Raw genomic sequence first — 17,569 nt, 5'->3', positions numbered from 1 at the left:
TTTTGAGAGTATTTAGAATTTATGGAATGGATAAATTTCATGGAACTTATTTGGGAATTGGAACATTCAGATTTGTATTTGGTCATGCAGAGGCTCAGTGGGTTATCTGTAAACAATGCTTTCCTTTTAAATGGAAAGCTCTTGCTTTTAAAAAGCTTGAGAGTAAGGATGCATATATTAATTTGGAAGTCAGCATATACTGTAATACATTGTTATATTTGTGATTTCTGTTCTTTTGTCTTCCCTCCTTCCCAGCTAACATTGATCTAAAATGTTGATCAGTCTGGAATGTCTGTCTGGTTTGGTTTCTGCTTCCTTTTTCTTGCACTAGTGGGGAAGATTTCAGCTGTGGTTGGATGGTGGAGGGAGGGTAGGATGGTTGGTTCTGGGAGGATATTCCTCAATTATTTAAACTCTGACAGGATCCCTTTAGAGTGAAAAGAGTAACTTGAGGCACTGGACTTCATAATTTGGGTATCTGACAGCTGACTAAAAACTGTGTGTCAGAATGATTTGGGGTTTTTTTATTCCAGATTTTTACTGAAGTGGGTTCTAGGCACTGTCATGATACCATACTGAATTTCTTACTGCTTTCTTCCAGGATTTTTATCAAAAAATACCTAAGTTTGATGAGTAAAGTCAAACAGTGTTATATTTCTGTGGGTGCAGATGATTGAAAGCAGTAGACTGTAATATAAGGTGGCTCTAATATACAGGGAAACATCCTATCTGAGAAGTAATGACACTTGTTTTTATATCAGTGTTTGAGCTGCTTGCCCAATTTCCAACAGCTCACGAGCAGGATCATTAACATAATCTGCTTTAAAAGTTATTACATTTTGGGGAGAGGAAGACCTAATTGTCCACTGTGCAGAACAGAATTGTGTCCTTGGAGAATCTCTCCAGTTATGTTCTGATTTCATATATTAATGAAGTGGAATATGGGTATCTTGTTGGGATGCTGGGATTTCGATGCTCTTTCCCTTGTCTGAACTGCTGCTTGTCTGACAGACTTTCTTCAAGGATGCTGTGTTTGCTGAACTCTCTATTCTCTTTAGGTGTCTAGCTGATCACAAAATATGTGGAAATACAATTGTTATAAGAGATTTGATTTCACTTGGGTATTAAGCCTTAGTTTATAAAGATTTTTTCACTTTTGGAAAAACAGCTGCAGTTCTTATATTGGATAAGGTCAATTGTTTGGTTAATATGTGAGAACAACTCCTTTCCTCTGTGAGAAGTGTTAATTTCTTGTGTGAAACTCCAAGCTCTGGCAGAAGTGAGCCTCAGAGGTGTATGGCTATATCCTTGTCAGTGTGAAAACAAAATCAGGAGATTGAACAGGAAGTCACTCAATTTGTCATTTAGCTGGAAAGATGCATTTAAATTGAGTTTTTATCACAAATGGTAGAACCCAAACCTTTATAGCTTTGGATTCTTTTGTACGTTAAAGCTCAGTTCATGATTCTTTGGCATGCTAAGGGTGTAGTTTCAAGCAAGATGTTCCCTGGTGCCTCCTGTTGCTGAGGTAGGATATAATGTTTAAATAATTGGCTGGGTTTGGAAGATCCAATGGCAGAGATGAGACAAAGTATCAGGCTATCAGGGATGTCTTCTGTGTTGGGTTAAGCAATAGCTGAGGCTTGAACGTTTGTATAGGAGCTTTTGTCTTTGTATTGGCTTACGGGTATTCTGTGATGGTGTTCTTTTCCCCCCGTACCTCTTCAAGCTGATTATTTGAACTTCTGCTGGTAATCTTCTCAGCCTTTTCCTGTTTGTAGTTGTTGGCAGAATCTTTGAAGTCTCTGTTCTCAAACTAAGATATTTCTTTTGACTTTTTGTTTTTCATCTTCATAATAGTCTAGTAATCACTTGTTCGTTAGTTGAGTTTGTTTTTTTCTTTTCTTCCCTCAGGCATTTTTGGCTAAGTTTTGCTGAAAAATCAGAAAACCAGGCAGTAAAACTGAGAGGAGCATGAGCCACTCTCTCTTTGAAGGGAATCTTCAGTTTTCAGGGTGTTCTGCATTCTTTATGCCTCTGGCATTAATACAGAGCGATGTTTTCTGTCATAATCTTTCTTAGTGAGCTCCTCTCCAGGGGTAATTAGTAAACAGTGGGTTTAAGTAGGACCATCTGGGGCAGATGGGTATTGCTTTGCATTTATTTTTAAATCGTGAGCCACAGGCTTGCAGTCATGGACTGTGGCTGGGAACAGGAGGGATTAACAGGAGCATCTGGCATTGCTGGCAGGTGAAGGGGAAAGTTCAGGCAACTTCGGCAGAATTATCAAATCTGTCTGTGGAGAGCAGAGATGTTTAAATAGGTGGACAGATGTAACCATTCCCTCTCTGAAGGAGGGAAGAGATGTGGTTTTAGTAGAGGTCATGAGAATATTTTTTTAATATTGTAAGAATCTAGTAGTTTTGGTGAACATGATTAACTTGCTGCAAATTCTCCTGGGTGAGTTTTATAAAAACTGGGCCTAAGACATTTTTTGCTGTGACTTTTAATTTTGCTCAGTATTCATCACCTGGCATATATGGTTCAGTTTTTGCATTGAATCAAAAGGTGTAGCTCCATTGGAAAGAGTTTCATGAGAAGCCATGAAGGTGATAGGATATCTTGGGGGAGAAGAAGATTGAAAAAATTTACAGTAAGTCCCCCAAGATAGGTCTTGATTATCATAAATCCTCACCAGTTTTTAAAGCAAACTTCTTGCAGCTTCTTAACAGCTTTGTTACATTTTTCATCTTTCTTCTGTTTTCTCATTTTTCCCTGGAATGTTTAGTTGAGACAGTCTAGCTGTCAATAATTTTAAAAAATTCTACTTTTTTAAAGTGCTTTATTCTAGATATTTTTACCATGCCCTGAAATACAATAAAAATAAAAATTAAAAAAAAAAGGTCTATAATGTATAAACATTGTCTATAGTTTGTAGTTTAGACATTTTATTAAGGAATATTGCTTAATTGCCAAGGTGTTGTTTGTTTGATATTGGTCCTACTGGATATTAGTAGTGTTTAATTATTTTTCTTGATTGAAACTTCAGTGTAAAGCCAAAGAAGAGGAACCATCTAAATCTTAGTAATATGTAATTTCTTCTGCTGTTAAGCAGTAGTTTAGTAAATACCTTCCCTCTGCTAATATGTGTAATTTGGCTCCACTATCCAAATACTTTAACAGGATAAATAGTATCATCCAAATAGAATACTGAATTAATTGCATTTCTCTTTTACTCTCCATTGTAAAATGAGTAAGTACCAGAATATTTTTCTGGCGTAGTTATTTTTGTCACATTGTGTGGCCCTGTTTAATTTGTGTCTTTCAGTGTTCTTTAACTAAAGATTGGCAGTTCTGGGGTTTAAGCAGCTGTGCAAATGCAACCAGCAACTTTGAAAGCAGTCAGGTCTTTCTCTGAAACTCAACACATCCATACATTGCTAGAGAACATTATTCTTTTGTTGCACAGCAGATAATATTGGTGATTACTGATGTTTAGGAAAATACATATGCTGATGAATAGAACTTCATTTCTCTACCTCCCCTGCTGTGATTTCCCTGGTGGCAAAAGGGATGATCCTGCTTCTGTTTAACTGTCCAGATTTTTACTGAAATGCTTTTAACACTGACATGTTTAGTAGCAATGTTGTTTTATACAAGTCTGAGTTAATATCCCTACATTGAAGGCTGCTTATTCTTCTTTCAATGATGTGTCAATTTTGGTTTGTTATTTTTTGGGTTTATTATTATTATTATTATTATTATTATTATTATTATTATTATTATTGTTATTATTACTGACATCTCCAGTGCTCAGTAAATCCAAAGAGCACAAAGAATCTTGAATTATGGCATTTAAGCTTGCTTCAGTTAATTTTGTTTTTAATGACAGAGGAATCTTCTTGAAGACTTAAAAGGAATCTTTCTGAAGACTTAAAACTGTGCCATTTCATTTTACCCCTTTTGAATTTGCATGCAATATCAGGTATAAAAGTATTTGCTCACACTGCAGTTTATTCTGAGAAAGATTCAGAGTTACACCTTTGAATTGTAATTGGATGCATTTTAAGATGAACTCTTAGTATTATTTTTGTATTTCAGATGGCTGGAATCCATTTTCTCATCCGTATAAGAAGTTGGAATTTGGGAAGTGGGAGTTGTTCATTCCACCTGAAGATGGCCGTTCTCCTGTGCCCCATGGATCAAAGCTAAAGGTGTTGGTTCTAGACTTCTTCCAACTCTTGTAACCCTTCTTACTCATTTACTGTCCATTGTGTTTTCTTTTAAGTAACTTTATCATCTTCTGATTGTTCTAAGAAGTGGAATCAGTTCATCTAGTTGAGCGAAGTGACCTAAAGTAGTGAAACGTTAGGCATCACAAAGAGAAATTTTGGGAACAGGCCTGCGTGGCTGAAATGCAGTTGTAGGGTATTGCACCATATATATAAGAGGAAAGCAGTTTACAAATTGATAATCTGAAAAAGAAGAATTACGTAATATATAGGTAAAATCTTTCTGTATTTGATGCAACTGCATGTTATTAAGATCCTATTAAAATCTCAATACCTCAGTCATTTTTGCAGTATTTTTAACTATGGCTTTTCGGGTGGTTTTTTTGGTTGCTTTAATGGTGCATGCAGATTTGTAAAACTTCTACTTACCCTTTAGGAATTCAGAGTATTGAGTAAGTGAAACTGAACTCAATTGTATTTCATAAGCATCCTTGAGCTTAAAATGCTTTCTTCCAGAAATTAATGGAAAATTTCTTTGAGCTGTCAAATGCCAAAACGGTATGTTTAGTGCAAATTCACCTAATGACAGCAGAGTTGATGATTTCTAGGTGAATATTGATTTAAATCAGAGATGTTCTTTGTTGCACTCAGAGCTTGAGTTCCAGAGGTACTGGGTGCTAATAGAGATCAGTAATGTACTGAAATAGAAGAAGAAATGCACTGAAGTTACCTGTAGACTAGGAAAATTAAGAAACTGGGAGCATTTGTATAATACTACTACATTTTCAGAGATCCTATCAACAAAACTAAAATACTGAAAAAAATTCTAATTTTTCTGCTGAAAATGACCTTAGGGAAACAAGAAATCTGTTAAAACAAAGATATGTCTAAAAATGATCTGGAAATGCTTACTCAGTGTGTGTGCTTATCTCTATGCTTTTTGTTATGGCTTATGAAATCATCCCAGTAGTAAATAAAGATAAATTGAAATTTAGGAATAATCATTCAAGGACAAGAAAGCTGTTTTTATTTTGCGGAGCAGGAAAGAAAGCACTTGTCTGCAACTCAGAAATGCAGTGATTATGCAGTAAGGTATGAGAGTGCAGAATGGTTATTTAATATTTTCTATGGTTTTGAGATGCAAGCGGGTTAGATTTTTTGATTGTTGCTAAATTTACCTTCTGTGTTTTATCTACAAAACTCTTGACTCATCTACTGTGGAATATTCTATGCTCTTTGTAAAGATAATAGGTGTGAATGATGAGTGTTGATAATTATTAACATAATAGCAAAAAAAAAAAGCATAGATTTTAAATGCTTTTGGAGCAACAGAAGATGATTTTTTTAGATAATCACTGGTCATATCTCCTTGTTTTGAAGTAGAGGTCTTGATAGTATTTTCTTCCTGTTCAGCACTTTCTTTGAAATATAAACTCTATAAAGCAAGGATTGCATTATACATAATTTGTTTAGTATGCAGAATTGCTACTGATTGCACTTGGTACTGATGTACTTGCAAGATGAGTTACTGTCCTTCTGTAGTTGCTCTGAGTTTTCCAAAAAGCCAAAAGATACCCACTGGCAAAGTAGAATGTGAGTTTTTCCTTTTTTTTTTTTTTTTTTTCCCAGCTGTTTTAGGCTGTTTCTACCCAGTCACTTTAATTGTGATTTCCATGGTCAATTTTAGACAAAGTTATGTGGCTGTCACTGGAACTGAAAATACATTATTGTCCAACATGCTTTTGAAACAGGACTGCGCCTGTCTGCATGTGAAACAAATTTTCTTTGGAGTATATTCCTTAAAAAAAGGACCAAACATTTAGAAACTTGATTCATGAGTGTATATAGTCATAATTGATGACTCCATCCAATGGGGCTACTCCTAGCCGGAGCTGTAGCTTTGCTAATAATCTTTCTTGACACTTTGTTTTTGTTCTGTGGTGCCTTCAGGACTGAATCCAACACTTCACAATGTGTACTAGTGATGTAGACAGATGATGGGACTAACAGAGAAAAACAAAACATCTCTGGTTAAGGTTTTTCAAAGCTGGTTTATCACAAAAGCTTTTGAAGTATTCACACGATAGGCATGCGCCTTAACCTCATGCTACAGCTGGTCTGATCCTCTCCCGTTCTACTAATGGGGGCAGAAAGCTGCTGCTTTTCTGTAAGCTTTCCTTGAGCTACATGGTTCAAACATTTATGGTTGTTCATAAATGTCTCTGTTTTGTGTGTTAGAGCACAGTTACTGTTCGCAGATAGAAGTTGCTATGCAGATTGCAGAGGTAATGTTGAAATACACAGGCACTGGTGTCTGCACTAGACTAGGCAACAACTAGGCATCTTTCTAGTAATGAAAATATTTCTTATTTTTCTTTACTGAAGAAGTGTAAGGGAATCATAGCTTTAGAAGTTTCTTTTACCAGTATGATTCTTAAATACTCAAGTTAAAATAGTCAACTTCAGACATTATTGTAGTGATTAATATGTTAGGGGAAGAAATGTCTCCTCCAGAAGGTCCTTATCTTTAGCTTCTGTCTACTCTTTTTTTGATCTTCAGCTCCACACAGGCGAATGCCAAGTTCTAAAACGGTAACAAGGTCATTTCTTTTAAATGAGTAATATCTAAGCCAAAATGTGAAATGGATGGAGTGTAGTCGGTGACACTAATTTAGATCAGGTCACAAAATATTTTCGTGGGAAAATAAATGAGGAGCAGAGGTCAAACGTTTGCCTGTTTTCAATAGTAGCAGGCTGTCTACTGTAGCTCTTCAGGCAATCTTCTCATAAGTAAATATAAACACTGCAGAAAATGAGTAATTAAAAAACCTGCTGGAAATCTTCTGACACTTTTCTGTGTGAAGAGATGAATGCTTATGATAGTTGAGTGACTCCCTTGTGAATTTTGACATCCATTTTCAAAATAAGGTTACCTGCTGGAAAAGGGTATCTGTTTTCTTTCTCCCATGGATCAATTGGGAGCTTACAGTGAGCTAAGTGAACAAATATTGTTGCTGTTGTGGTAGGGTAGTGCTGGCTTTTAAGCTTTTGACAGATGTCAGAAGTGAGCACAGATTTAAACCCCAAGTCAAATGTTATCCTTTAATAAAAGAAGCCTTTTTACCTCTCATTATTTCTAATGAGGTAGTTTGAAAGATGTTTTCCTTAAACATCAGCATATTTGTCATTCTACAGTGATAGCAATTGGGGTGGAAGTACTTACCTTTTGTGGTGGAAAATGACTGCTTTTTTCCTTCATTTTTAATATTCTTAATTACCTGTTTAGAGGACACAGCAAGCTTTTTAAAAATTATTATGGATAGACTTTTATAGGAAGTCTCATCATGTGTGGTCATATTAATGCAAAAGTTTAATCTGTGTTACTCTTTGTCCTTTTACTGTTTATTCATAAATGATTGTTCCAACTGCTTCAAAGTACCTTTAAATTAAGTTTTCACTGTAGTTGGCAAGATCCTAATTTTGAAATAGTGTATTGGTAAAAATAGAGATCTGTGCTGGGGAACTTGCTTAATATTATTTTCAGGAATGCCAAGGAACAACCCAGGAAACAGAAAACAACTGGCAAATTAAATCCTTTAAGAATTTAAACCTAGTTGAAAATAATTTCCAAATTCATGGTCAAGTTCTAAAATATTTTCACACATCTAAATAAGAAAAAAATGACAAAATAAATACTTGAAAAATATTGGCAATAATGATAAAGCTGCCTGCTGCCCTGTGACATTAACTAGGAAGAATCTGTATAGCAGAACCACTAAACTTTCTTTTGTGAGCTGGAGAGGATATATTAAAATAGAACTGATTGTTCAACTTTCTAGTAATGACAATAGATATGTAATTTCTGAAATAATTACCAGAACAATATTTTTTTTAGATGAATAAAATCATCTGACACTTTAGCCGAAAGTGTGCTGGGTAGGTGCATGAATTTATGTACACAACTAAATATGACCTGAATGTTCATGAAATGTAGTTCATGTATTTTTTTCTGGAAAGAACACCTCAGAAAGTGGTAGAAGCTTTTTTAAAATCTCTGCATTCCATTACTTGTTAAGTCTGTACCCTTTTCTTATTCATATATCTCTGTGTGTGTGTTTATATATATTCAATGTATTTAAATGGTGTCATTTATAGCTTTTTGAGGGAGTATCTTGTACTGTAATGAGGTGATTAGATTTGATAACTTGTGCACTTGTTAACACAGTATTTTCCTCCTGATACTCTTGCATGTTTGAGTGATTTCAGTGATTGCTGAACAGGAGTTGTAGGTGCCAAGGCCAGTACAAGATGGAAGCAAGTGTGAACAACACAGTTCTGTCATCAGTTTGTACAGAATGCTTTCAAAGTTCACTGTGATTGGTTTTAATAGTTTTCCAGTCCAAATGTATTACCCTTTTTAATATTCAAGTGTGCAAAGGAAGAACTACATTGAGTCAGAACATTAACAGTTTATTAATCATGATTGGAAGTACCTAAAAGTACATTTGTATTCATGAGGTGCTGGGTAGAGGAAAGCTAGTTGTGAAGAATAGTTTTAAAACTTAATCCTTACAGTTCTTACCACTCTATCCTATACTTCATAGTAGATCTGCATGCTCTGTGTTAAACTTGTAAACCTTGAAAAGGAATCAAATATGGTGAGCAGGTAGGTTAATCTGTGTCAGGGAACCACTGCCAGTGAAATTCATCAAGTGCAATTACTGTCACCAGTGAAATAGATGGTGTTGCAGCTGACCCTGCTGCCAGTCTAGTGTGGAGCTCAGGTATCATGCACTTCGAGCAGTCTGCAGTCAAAGACGTGTTCATAATGAGAATGTGAAAACCCAGGAAATCTATTAATAAGGGCAGGCTGTGGCTGGGATTCTGGGGACAGAAGTGTTAAAGGTGTGGTGGACTTTCAGGATTGTAAGATACAAACAGAAACATAGAATACCTGGTTGGAAGGGACCTCAAGGATCCTCTGGTCCAACCATTCTTGACAAAAGCTTGGCCTGGTCATGATGGCCCAGCACCCTGTCTAGCTGGATCTGAAGTGTCCAACATTGGGGAATCCATCACTTTCCTGGGGAGATTTAGCATTATCAGATAGGTTATGTGCAGTCAGATGGCTTTTACAAAGGGAGTCTTGGGTACCCTGAGCACAGGTACTGAACTTGATTTCAGTGGAAACCTTCCTGAAGAAATGTTTGCTGTTTCCTTACACGTACACATAGAAACACTTTGAATTATTCTGGTTTTTACCTCAGCTTGGGGGAAGAGAGAGCATCCTTGCTCAGTCTGCTAAGTTCTGCATCACTTAAATGTCATGTCTTAAATGGTCTGTTGGGTGCAAAAAGATACCAAACCCAAAAAACAATCACTAGGTTTGAAAATTTGAACAGTGGCTGAAGCAGGTGTTCTGCAGCATCATGGTGCATACCCTATGTGCAAGAAGAAACAGATATGTATTCCTGGATTTTGAAGTTACTAAACAGGACTTAAATCATGTATCATATGCATTTCTGGATATATGTCATGCTGATGGCAAGCAGAACATTAATTCTGTGGCAGTACCCTTCATGTTTCACCATGTGATTGTGAGCCATGACCCTTCAGCAGGTTATTGTAGACTTCTTGTGTTACAGGTGAGGTTTGCCAGCAGGAAGGTTTGTTAGCTCATTGGGAGGTCAATGGTCTCCTGATGTAGATGTGGATGTAGTAAACAATGTGCAACTCCTCGTGGACTCATAGGAGAGGTTGTAGCACCACTGAACCATTTTAGTGCTGTGGACTGTTGTTCCTTGGAGCCTTTGTTGCAGACTGGGTTCAGTGCTTTAGAATATTCTTGTTCAGTTATTTTGGCAGGCTTAGTTCTGCTGTGACTTGAAGATTGCACAAGTCTCTGGTAGGCAGTTTTGCTATTTAAAAATACCTTGTGATATTTTACTTTGTTTTTCCATACAGAAGATTGTTTTGATTACTAATAGGTGTACATTTAAGCTAAATGTGGGTTGGTTTTTTTTTTCTTGAAAAGAGAGAGACATCTTAAAGAAGAGGTCTTGAAACCGAATTTGAGAGTCCATATTAAGAATATACAAGCATGAGTGTGATTCTCATGGGAATTGTTTTCATTTGGAGGATAGGATCAGTTTCTAGGGAAAGCTCCTGACATTCTCTGCAGTGTGGCAGAGCCACCACTTGCAAGGTGCATTCTGCAGCAGTTGTCCTTGATACAAATGCTTTACAGTTGAGGAGAAGTAATACTTAATGCTTGGGTGCCCATATTACATACTTCATCAATTTCTTTTCTACTTGACATGGCTTGAAACAACTCTAATAAGTTACAGTTATTGTATGTGTAATGTGCTTTATTATTATGGTTGCTTTTCAAACCATGTTCTTGTACCCCAAGCCTCTTAACTATAAAATACATACAGGAATGCTTCTATATCATACATAGAAAAATTTTTATAGTCTTTAAGCTTCATCACTGTTCTTATAGTAACTTGTTTCTGGTTAAGTCATAGGGAGGGAAAATATTTTTTCAACTGTGTATTTCAGAGATTCCAGTTTTGATTTATTTTCTTTGATTTTTTTTTTTTTTTTTGGAAAAAGGCTTTCAAAATCAGGATTCTAGACTGAAAGAAAAAATTGAATGCTTCCCCTCAGCACAGATGTGTGTTTTCCCTTTGTGAAAATAAACTGGCTGTCCCTCATACCTAATAATGCCTCCTTTGTGTAGGTAACAGTTTTAAAGCCATGTACTTGGATGATTAAGTGATGCATTTCCTATATAATTGATATACTTTCTATACACTGTTAAAATCAATTGGGAATGTTTCTGTGTGATATTGCTTCCATTTTTAACAACTCTCCTATGGTTTCCTGGATTTTGACAGTTTGATTTTCCTATGGTATTTTTATATTTTTATCTGCATAGATATTTTATAATATTAGGCTACTTGCTCTATCTTTTAAATTGCTTGTTTATTTATTCAAATAGATAATACTTTTTTTTTTTTTTTTTGGTAATGCTGGTTTCTCTCGGTTTTCTAAGAGAAGCATAAAAATAGAAAAAGGAACAAAAAGTTTCCTTTTTAACCTGATCTAGTAAACTAGTTAAAGATGTTCAGAAGTTCTGCAAAGCAATTGAAATACTTAAATCACAAATGGAGCTGCATCTCCCTCTTTTGGAAAATCAAGGCATGACTTCATGACTTGGCTTAGAAGATAGGCTTCTGCCTCTTTCATATCTTGATTGTATTTTAGTCTTAGTTTATTTTCTTTCACTCAGGGAGAAGAGAAGGAGAAAGAATAGGGAATTGTGAACAAATATTTAATATCCATAAGTTTAGATTGTAACAGCTGATGTCATGGTATATTTACAAAACCAATAAATCTCTCTCCAGTTATTTCCAAATGACACAGCTTTGTCTGCAGAACTTTATTAAACATGCAAACCACTTAAGAAGTTCTATTATGTCTGATAACTAAGAAATATTTTTAAATATTTGATTGAAATGCTTGTCCCTTTAGCAGGTTTCTTTTTCAGAAAACAATTAGGAAGAAAAAGAGCAAACCAGACAACTTTGTATGAGCTGACTTATTTTTGATGGTAATCAGAAATTGGTCAGGAAAATAAAGCTGGGGGAAGGAATAATATGACCAGTGTTCTATTACTTTTTCTTTCCGGTGTAACCAGTTTGCAATTTAGGAAGGAGAACAGCCTGGAAGAAGCAACATGTTGTCCATTCTTTCCAAAATTCCATTTCAAGGTTTATAATCAATTCACTGTAAGGAAATAACTTCAGTCTACAAGCACCTTGACAGATACACTCAATTTCTTGGTTATTTGGAGCATATGAGTATGAATAGAGTATGGTAAGGTTTTTCAGATGAAATTGAGTTCTGGAAAGATCTTCCATTTTCCATGCTTTTTGCCCCACTAGTTTGAGTGCAGGTTCATTTGGGAAGTACTCCTGAGCTGGGGAAGCTGAAGTGTTGAAGGGCTTCTGATTCCTTTACTTCCTTGCTGCCTCTCCTGAGCTTTGTTACAGGGTTGTGCAGGAGCAAGAAGAGCGAGGCACCAGTGCAGAAGCTGTGTTTGCTTCTTATTTCTTGCCTTCTATTTCTGAGGCTATTAAAGAGAAAAATTATCTGTCCTCTAAAAATCTGTCAGGTAAAGTGAGACAATTACAGAATAACACTCCTTATCATGCTATTCGATCCCAAATTTTTATCAGGCTGTTGTACTTCTATCTAAAGCTACTCTAAAGCGAACTTTCAGACAAGAAACTCTTGATTCCAGTCCTGGGCTCTGCAGCAGGTTGCACTGTGTTATCAGAAAATGTTCTTCTGCAGTCCTGTGCATTGGGAACCAAACCTCCTGGAGTACTGCCTCTACATTCCAGTGCTTCTCTCACACACCATTGCTGACCTGTAGAAAGAGAGGAGTTGCTCTCTGGTTTCCTCTGTGTTTGTGAGGAGGTGATGTGATTTTATTTGCTGCTGTAAATAAACAGTTTACAGGCCTCAGTTTACGCTGTCCACTGACAAAAGATCATCAGAACCGAGTGTTCTATCCTGGGTGCTAAAGTCAGGGTAGATGCTTTTTGTGGGTGAAAGGGACAGGTAGGGCTGTACAGGGAAAGGCACTTTCAGCTGATAGAGTGTAGCACGGGGGGAGTGGGTCTCTCCTCCCAGTAACAAGTGACAGGAAATTTCCTCCAGTTGTGCTGGAAGAGGGGTAGATTGGATATTAGGAAAGAGTGGTCATGCATTGGGACAGGGAAGTCATGGAGTTCCCATCCTCAAAAGTTTTCAATAAAACACATGGGTACAACACTCAGGGATGTGGTTTGGTGGTGAGCACGGTGCTGGGCTAGCTGTGGGACTCCATGGTCTTTTCCAGCCTAAACAACTCCATGATTCTCTTACTGGAGCAACTTGGGGGTGTTGAGAAAACGGTATAAAATTTAAGGAAAAAGAGGATAGCAGGGTAGTATTGGTGTCTTGAATGCAGGACCTGTCTTTGAAACTGAACATTTATGAAATAAATTGAGCATTTATGAAATAAAATCTAAGACCAGGTTTTCTCACAGTACCAATGTGTCCAAAGTATATTGGGTCAGATTGTTTTGTATTCTTGTAAATTTGCTGTGCTTTTTCTTGGTTACTCTATTTATCTACAGCAAAAAGAAAAAAATAAACTTTTATTTGCTGCAGTGCACATTATACTAAAAAATATTGTGGTATTCAAACAGTCATGTACTTTTAGAACAACTGAGGAAGGGAAATACCTTGATGCTAAATTTCTAATAAATTTCATGTAGTAGAAAAATATTGTTATGTTATTATAACATCTAATATAAACTTTCTAGGGAGTCTTTAAGAGCTTATCTTGTCCGTGTTTTATGTTTTGAATTGAACTTGCTTTTAAATCAGAGGCATGGTTTTGAGATGAGATGATATTTCCACTTGTATTTCTGTGGAGGTTTTTTTTGATAATTTTGTGTCAGAAATGAATAGATCTGAAGCTAATGAAATACTGGGGATTTTAAAATAATGAAATAATAGCTTATTGCCCTTATATAACAAGTTGCTGACATCTCCATATTTACATTAAAGCTAGTCCAGTCTCTCATTTTATTAGCTATTGTTGGTTTGATGGCCAATTTAATTTCATCATTGTATTAAAAGCCAACTATACTAAGAATCATTCTAAGTGTTTTCAAGCTGTTAAAGTAATGAAATAATAATACAGAGTTTCAGAGCATTTTATTGGCTTGCATATCTCCATCTGTTATTCAGTTATCATTTCATCGTTTTCCTTTCCCCAGCTCAAGTATAAATGATAAACCATTATATAACAAATTTCTCAAATAGCAAAAATGTCTAAATTCTTTATATAGATCTTTTAAAAAACTAATCCAGAAGATTATACCTTTAAATCAAAATAAATATCTGAAAAATAAGGAATGACAACATGGCTTTTTATTTCTAATGTTTGAGCCTGTCTCCTAATTAGTGGAAAGAGGCAGACACCTTATGGGAGCACATTATAATTAGATGAAATGCTCATGTATGGATTTGAAGTCTGCTTTAGATGCAGGAACTGAAAGCTAAAGGAGTGGTTGCTGAGCAGAGCTGTCTGATTTTGTGCAACTGTCCCTTGAATCATTCTCTCACACTGTTCTGAAGATCTTTGTGTGTGTCCACTGGGAGTTGGGGTAGCCAAATGGAGCTGTTGTGAAGAGAAGATGAAGGTAGCCAAACACAAAGAAAAAAGGGATATTCATAAACATATATGAACTTTAAATGTGGTAGTTTGTGGCCTGTTACTGCAGTTTCATCTGTCATAACAATAGCACAGCCACATTAAGCTCCATTTTTACACGTGGATTTATATTTTATCTCAATTTGTATTTGTGACAAAGCTGTTAAATTTGTTGTGACCCTTTCATACTTTTTATCATTATAGATTGTCTAAGAAAAAATTGTGGTGTCTGTTCATAAAAAGCCAGCAGATTTCCCTGAGTCACAGTAGGTTGAAAATTGCCTGAATGTAAGCACAGAGTTTTTCTTTAAATGCCCCAAGACATCCAGAAAGAGTTGCTGGGTGATATAAAAGGCCTGTACTATTTTGGAAAGGCAGAATAATGGGATACCCAAGAGTCTCAAATGCCTGAAAAGTCAAGGCCTCTCAATCTCACTTGTCCTGCATTGGCAGCATCATTACATTAAATGAGACCTATTTCAGCTTCTGAATTGCTCCAATGTGTTATTGCGTTTTCTTTAGGATACTACACTGACCTCAGAGTGATGGTTTCCCTTTAAGTGTAATAAACTGCTTTTGAGAGTTTTAAACATCATAAACAGACTCATAACCTCAGTATCTAGTTTTATCCTCCAACTTATTCCCCATTCCATGAATATCCTATCCTCTAGTGGGCAGACATGGAACGCGTTGCCACTTGGTGCTGATGTTATTGTGAGATTTAGGTCCTGCTCTGTCTTCCAGCAGTCCAGCATTTGGAAAATGGGAATGAACTTTGGCACACCAGTTTTTACATACCTTCAAAGCCAGCCTTTGTTGGTTATGTTTTCTCTAACTACAGTCGTACCATTTTTAGTGGTTTTTATTCAGATCTGAAAGTTCTTCAAAATTAATCACTTAGTAGCACTGATGCTGTAAACCTCAGGTTTAAGGTCGTGGTTTTTTATTATGTTGGGTGTACTCATCTGTGAAATCCACAGCATTTATTACAATGGTTTGGGATGCTAAACTTCAAGATGCTGAACACTTCAGCAGAAATGTTGAAAATACACCAAACATCCCTATAAAGGAAAATGAATACCAAACATAAATTTGTAACCTTTGCATACAAAAGATATACAGTGTAGGTTAAGGTCTTCACTTCTGTTATTTTGCAGTTGTACTTATATAAATTGTGTGTCTGTGTCATGTCCATTTTTAGAGAAAATTGACTTTTTAATGTCAGATTTTGAAGGATGTTTTCATTCTGTCTTCCTGACACTTATTTCTGTGAGACCATTTATTTACATGTATTTGTATCTCACTTGGAAGCCAGAATCATGTGCCATTCAAAGGTCTCATCAAGGATTTTGAATGTTTGTCACTAGAGGATGTGGGGAAAAACCTTAAACTATTTAGGGGAGCTATTTGTAAAGGTGATGTAGGCAAATTCAGCATGACTTGAAATTTCCTACATTCTTGTGTTAGAAGTTTTCAAAGGAAAAGCCATCATGGAGACTCTGAAAAAAGCCTCTTTTTGATGGAATTCTAAACAGACTTGCTGTTTTAAGACACTTCCCTCTCAGCACACAGACACCAAGAAAAAAAAAATCAGGATGTCCACATAATACACAGTTTGATAATATATTACTTTATCTCATGTTTCACACAAAGAGGTGGCCAATGTAGCTGATGGCAAGTTCTTTACATCTGTTACTTTCATTGTTTTATTCTGTCTAAATTTGGGCAGTATAAATTTAACTCTTTTGAGATACTGATTTCTTCCTTCTTAAGCAGGTTATGCTGTTTTTTAATGAACTGGGGATGATGTATTAGTTTGTGTCAGAAACTTGGATTTCCTTTTTTTCCCCTGCACTTGTCCTCTTGTTGGAGTGTTTTCTGTAATAATAGGATCAGAAATACAGGGATCATTTTTACCTAGGATTTTTTTAACTTAAGTCTAAATAACTGTAAAGCAGGTTACTTGTGATGAGGTGCTAAGCTTTTGTCAAATTGCTTGGTTCACTTGACATGTGTTTCATGCTATAGCAGTATGCATTTTAAAAACTTCATTTAATGAGAAAACTTCATTTAATGAGGGCTGTAGATTTTATATCAAATGGTGGAATGTGCCTCCTCATATACACTGAGGAATGATCAGGGACATGCCTTGTGAAAATGAAATAGATGAATCCTAAGGCCAGTTTGAAAAAGCCTAATTTAATGTACATCACGGTTTTATATATGTTCTTCAGAGAACAATTTTTTGAGTTAATTAGAAAATGTAAAGTCAGCTATAAAGTCTTGATGAACTAAGTAGCAGCTAGTTAGGCTGCAACTTTTATGAATTTGTTTTTTACTCATTTCAATTCATTTCATTTTTACTCATTTCAAATTAATTTGGAGGAAAAGAACAGTATCTGTTAAACTGATTTATAGTTGCTCTGTCAAAAGCACTGTGTAATGACCATATTCAGTATTCCTTATGCATGTAAAATCCGTAACAGCACATTTAGAGTATACACAGCTGCTAATTTTTATATCTGGACACTGCAGAGAAAGGACCACAAGTCATAACTTGGGGTGAGTGGAGCCCGAGTTTTCACCTGTCTTTGTTTTATGTGTGCTTTATATTTTTACTCCTTTTATTACAACTTTTATTTATATGCAATTGTTTCAAGAAATAGCAAAGCAAACATGGGAATTAAAGCTGTCAGACTGTTTACATTAGAGGGTTTTTTGTCTGTCTTGGGCTGAATTGCTATTTGTTCTGTGGTGCCATTCAGTTTTTTCCAGTTCCTGTGCTCATGCTTCAGCTAAACATGGTGATATGAAAGTTGTGTCTCAAGAAACTTCAGAAAATGTTTTTTGGAGTCTTTTTATTTCTCACTTTATAATAAACTTTATACAATATCAGGAGAGAGGAATAATATGATTGAGTACAGAGCTTGATAATTAAACCTAGGAGAGACTCTGTAAATGGTATTCACATAAAATTAGGAAAAGTATTAAGCATAGTGACTAAGAACTGAAATTACCAGGGATCACTTGATAGCTCTATAAGGACAAAGTGTTGGTTATG

General features: G+C 35.8%; 1 protein-coding gene across 1 annotated transcript in view; it reads left to right on the top strand.

The window, feature by feature from the left end:
* Window positions 1–17,569, top strand: part of GBE1 (1,4-alpha-glucan branching enzyme 1) — a 136,828-nt gene that overhangs the window by 37,168 nt on the left and 82,091 nt on the right. Inside the window, exon 3 of the mRNA XM_063393930.1 lies at window positions 4,102–4,214. Within this exon, the coding sequence (XP_063250000.1) occupies window positions 4,102–4,214 (113 nt within the window). The remainder of the gene's footprint in view (window positions 1–4,101; window positions 4,215–17,569) is intronic.

Source organism: Prinia subflava, chromosome 3 (genome assembly GCF_021018805.1).
Source record: "Prinia subflava isolate CZ2003 ecotype Zambia chromosome 3, Cam_Psub_1.2, whole genome shotgun sequence".
NCBI lineage: Eukaryota > Metazoa > Chordata > Aves > Passeriformes > Cisticolidae > Prinia > Prinia subflava.
Note: the sequence above shows the minus strand (reverse complement) of the source record. Positions and strands in the feature narration are given on the sequence as shown.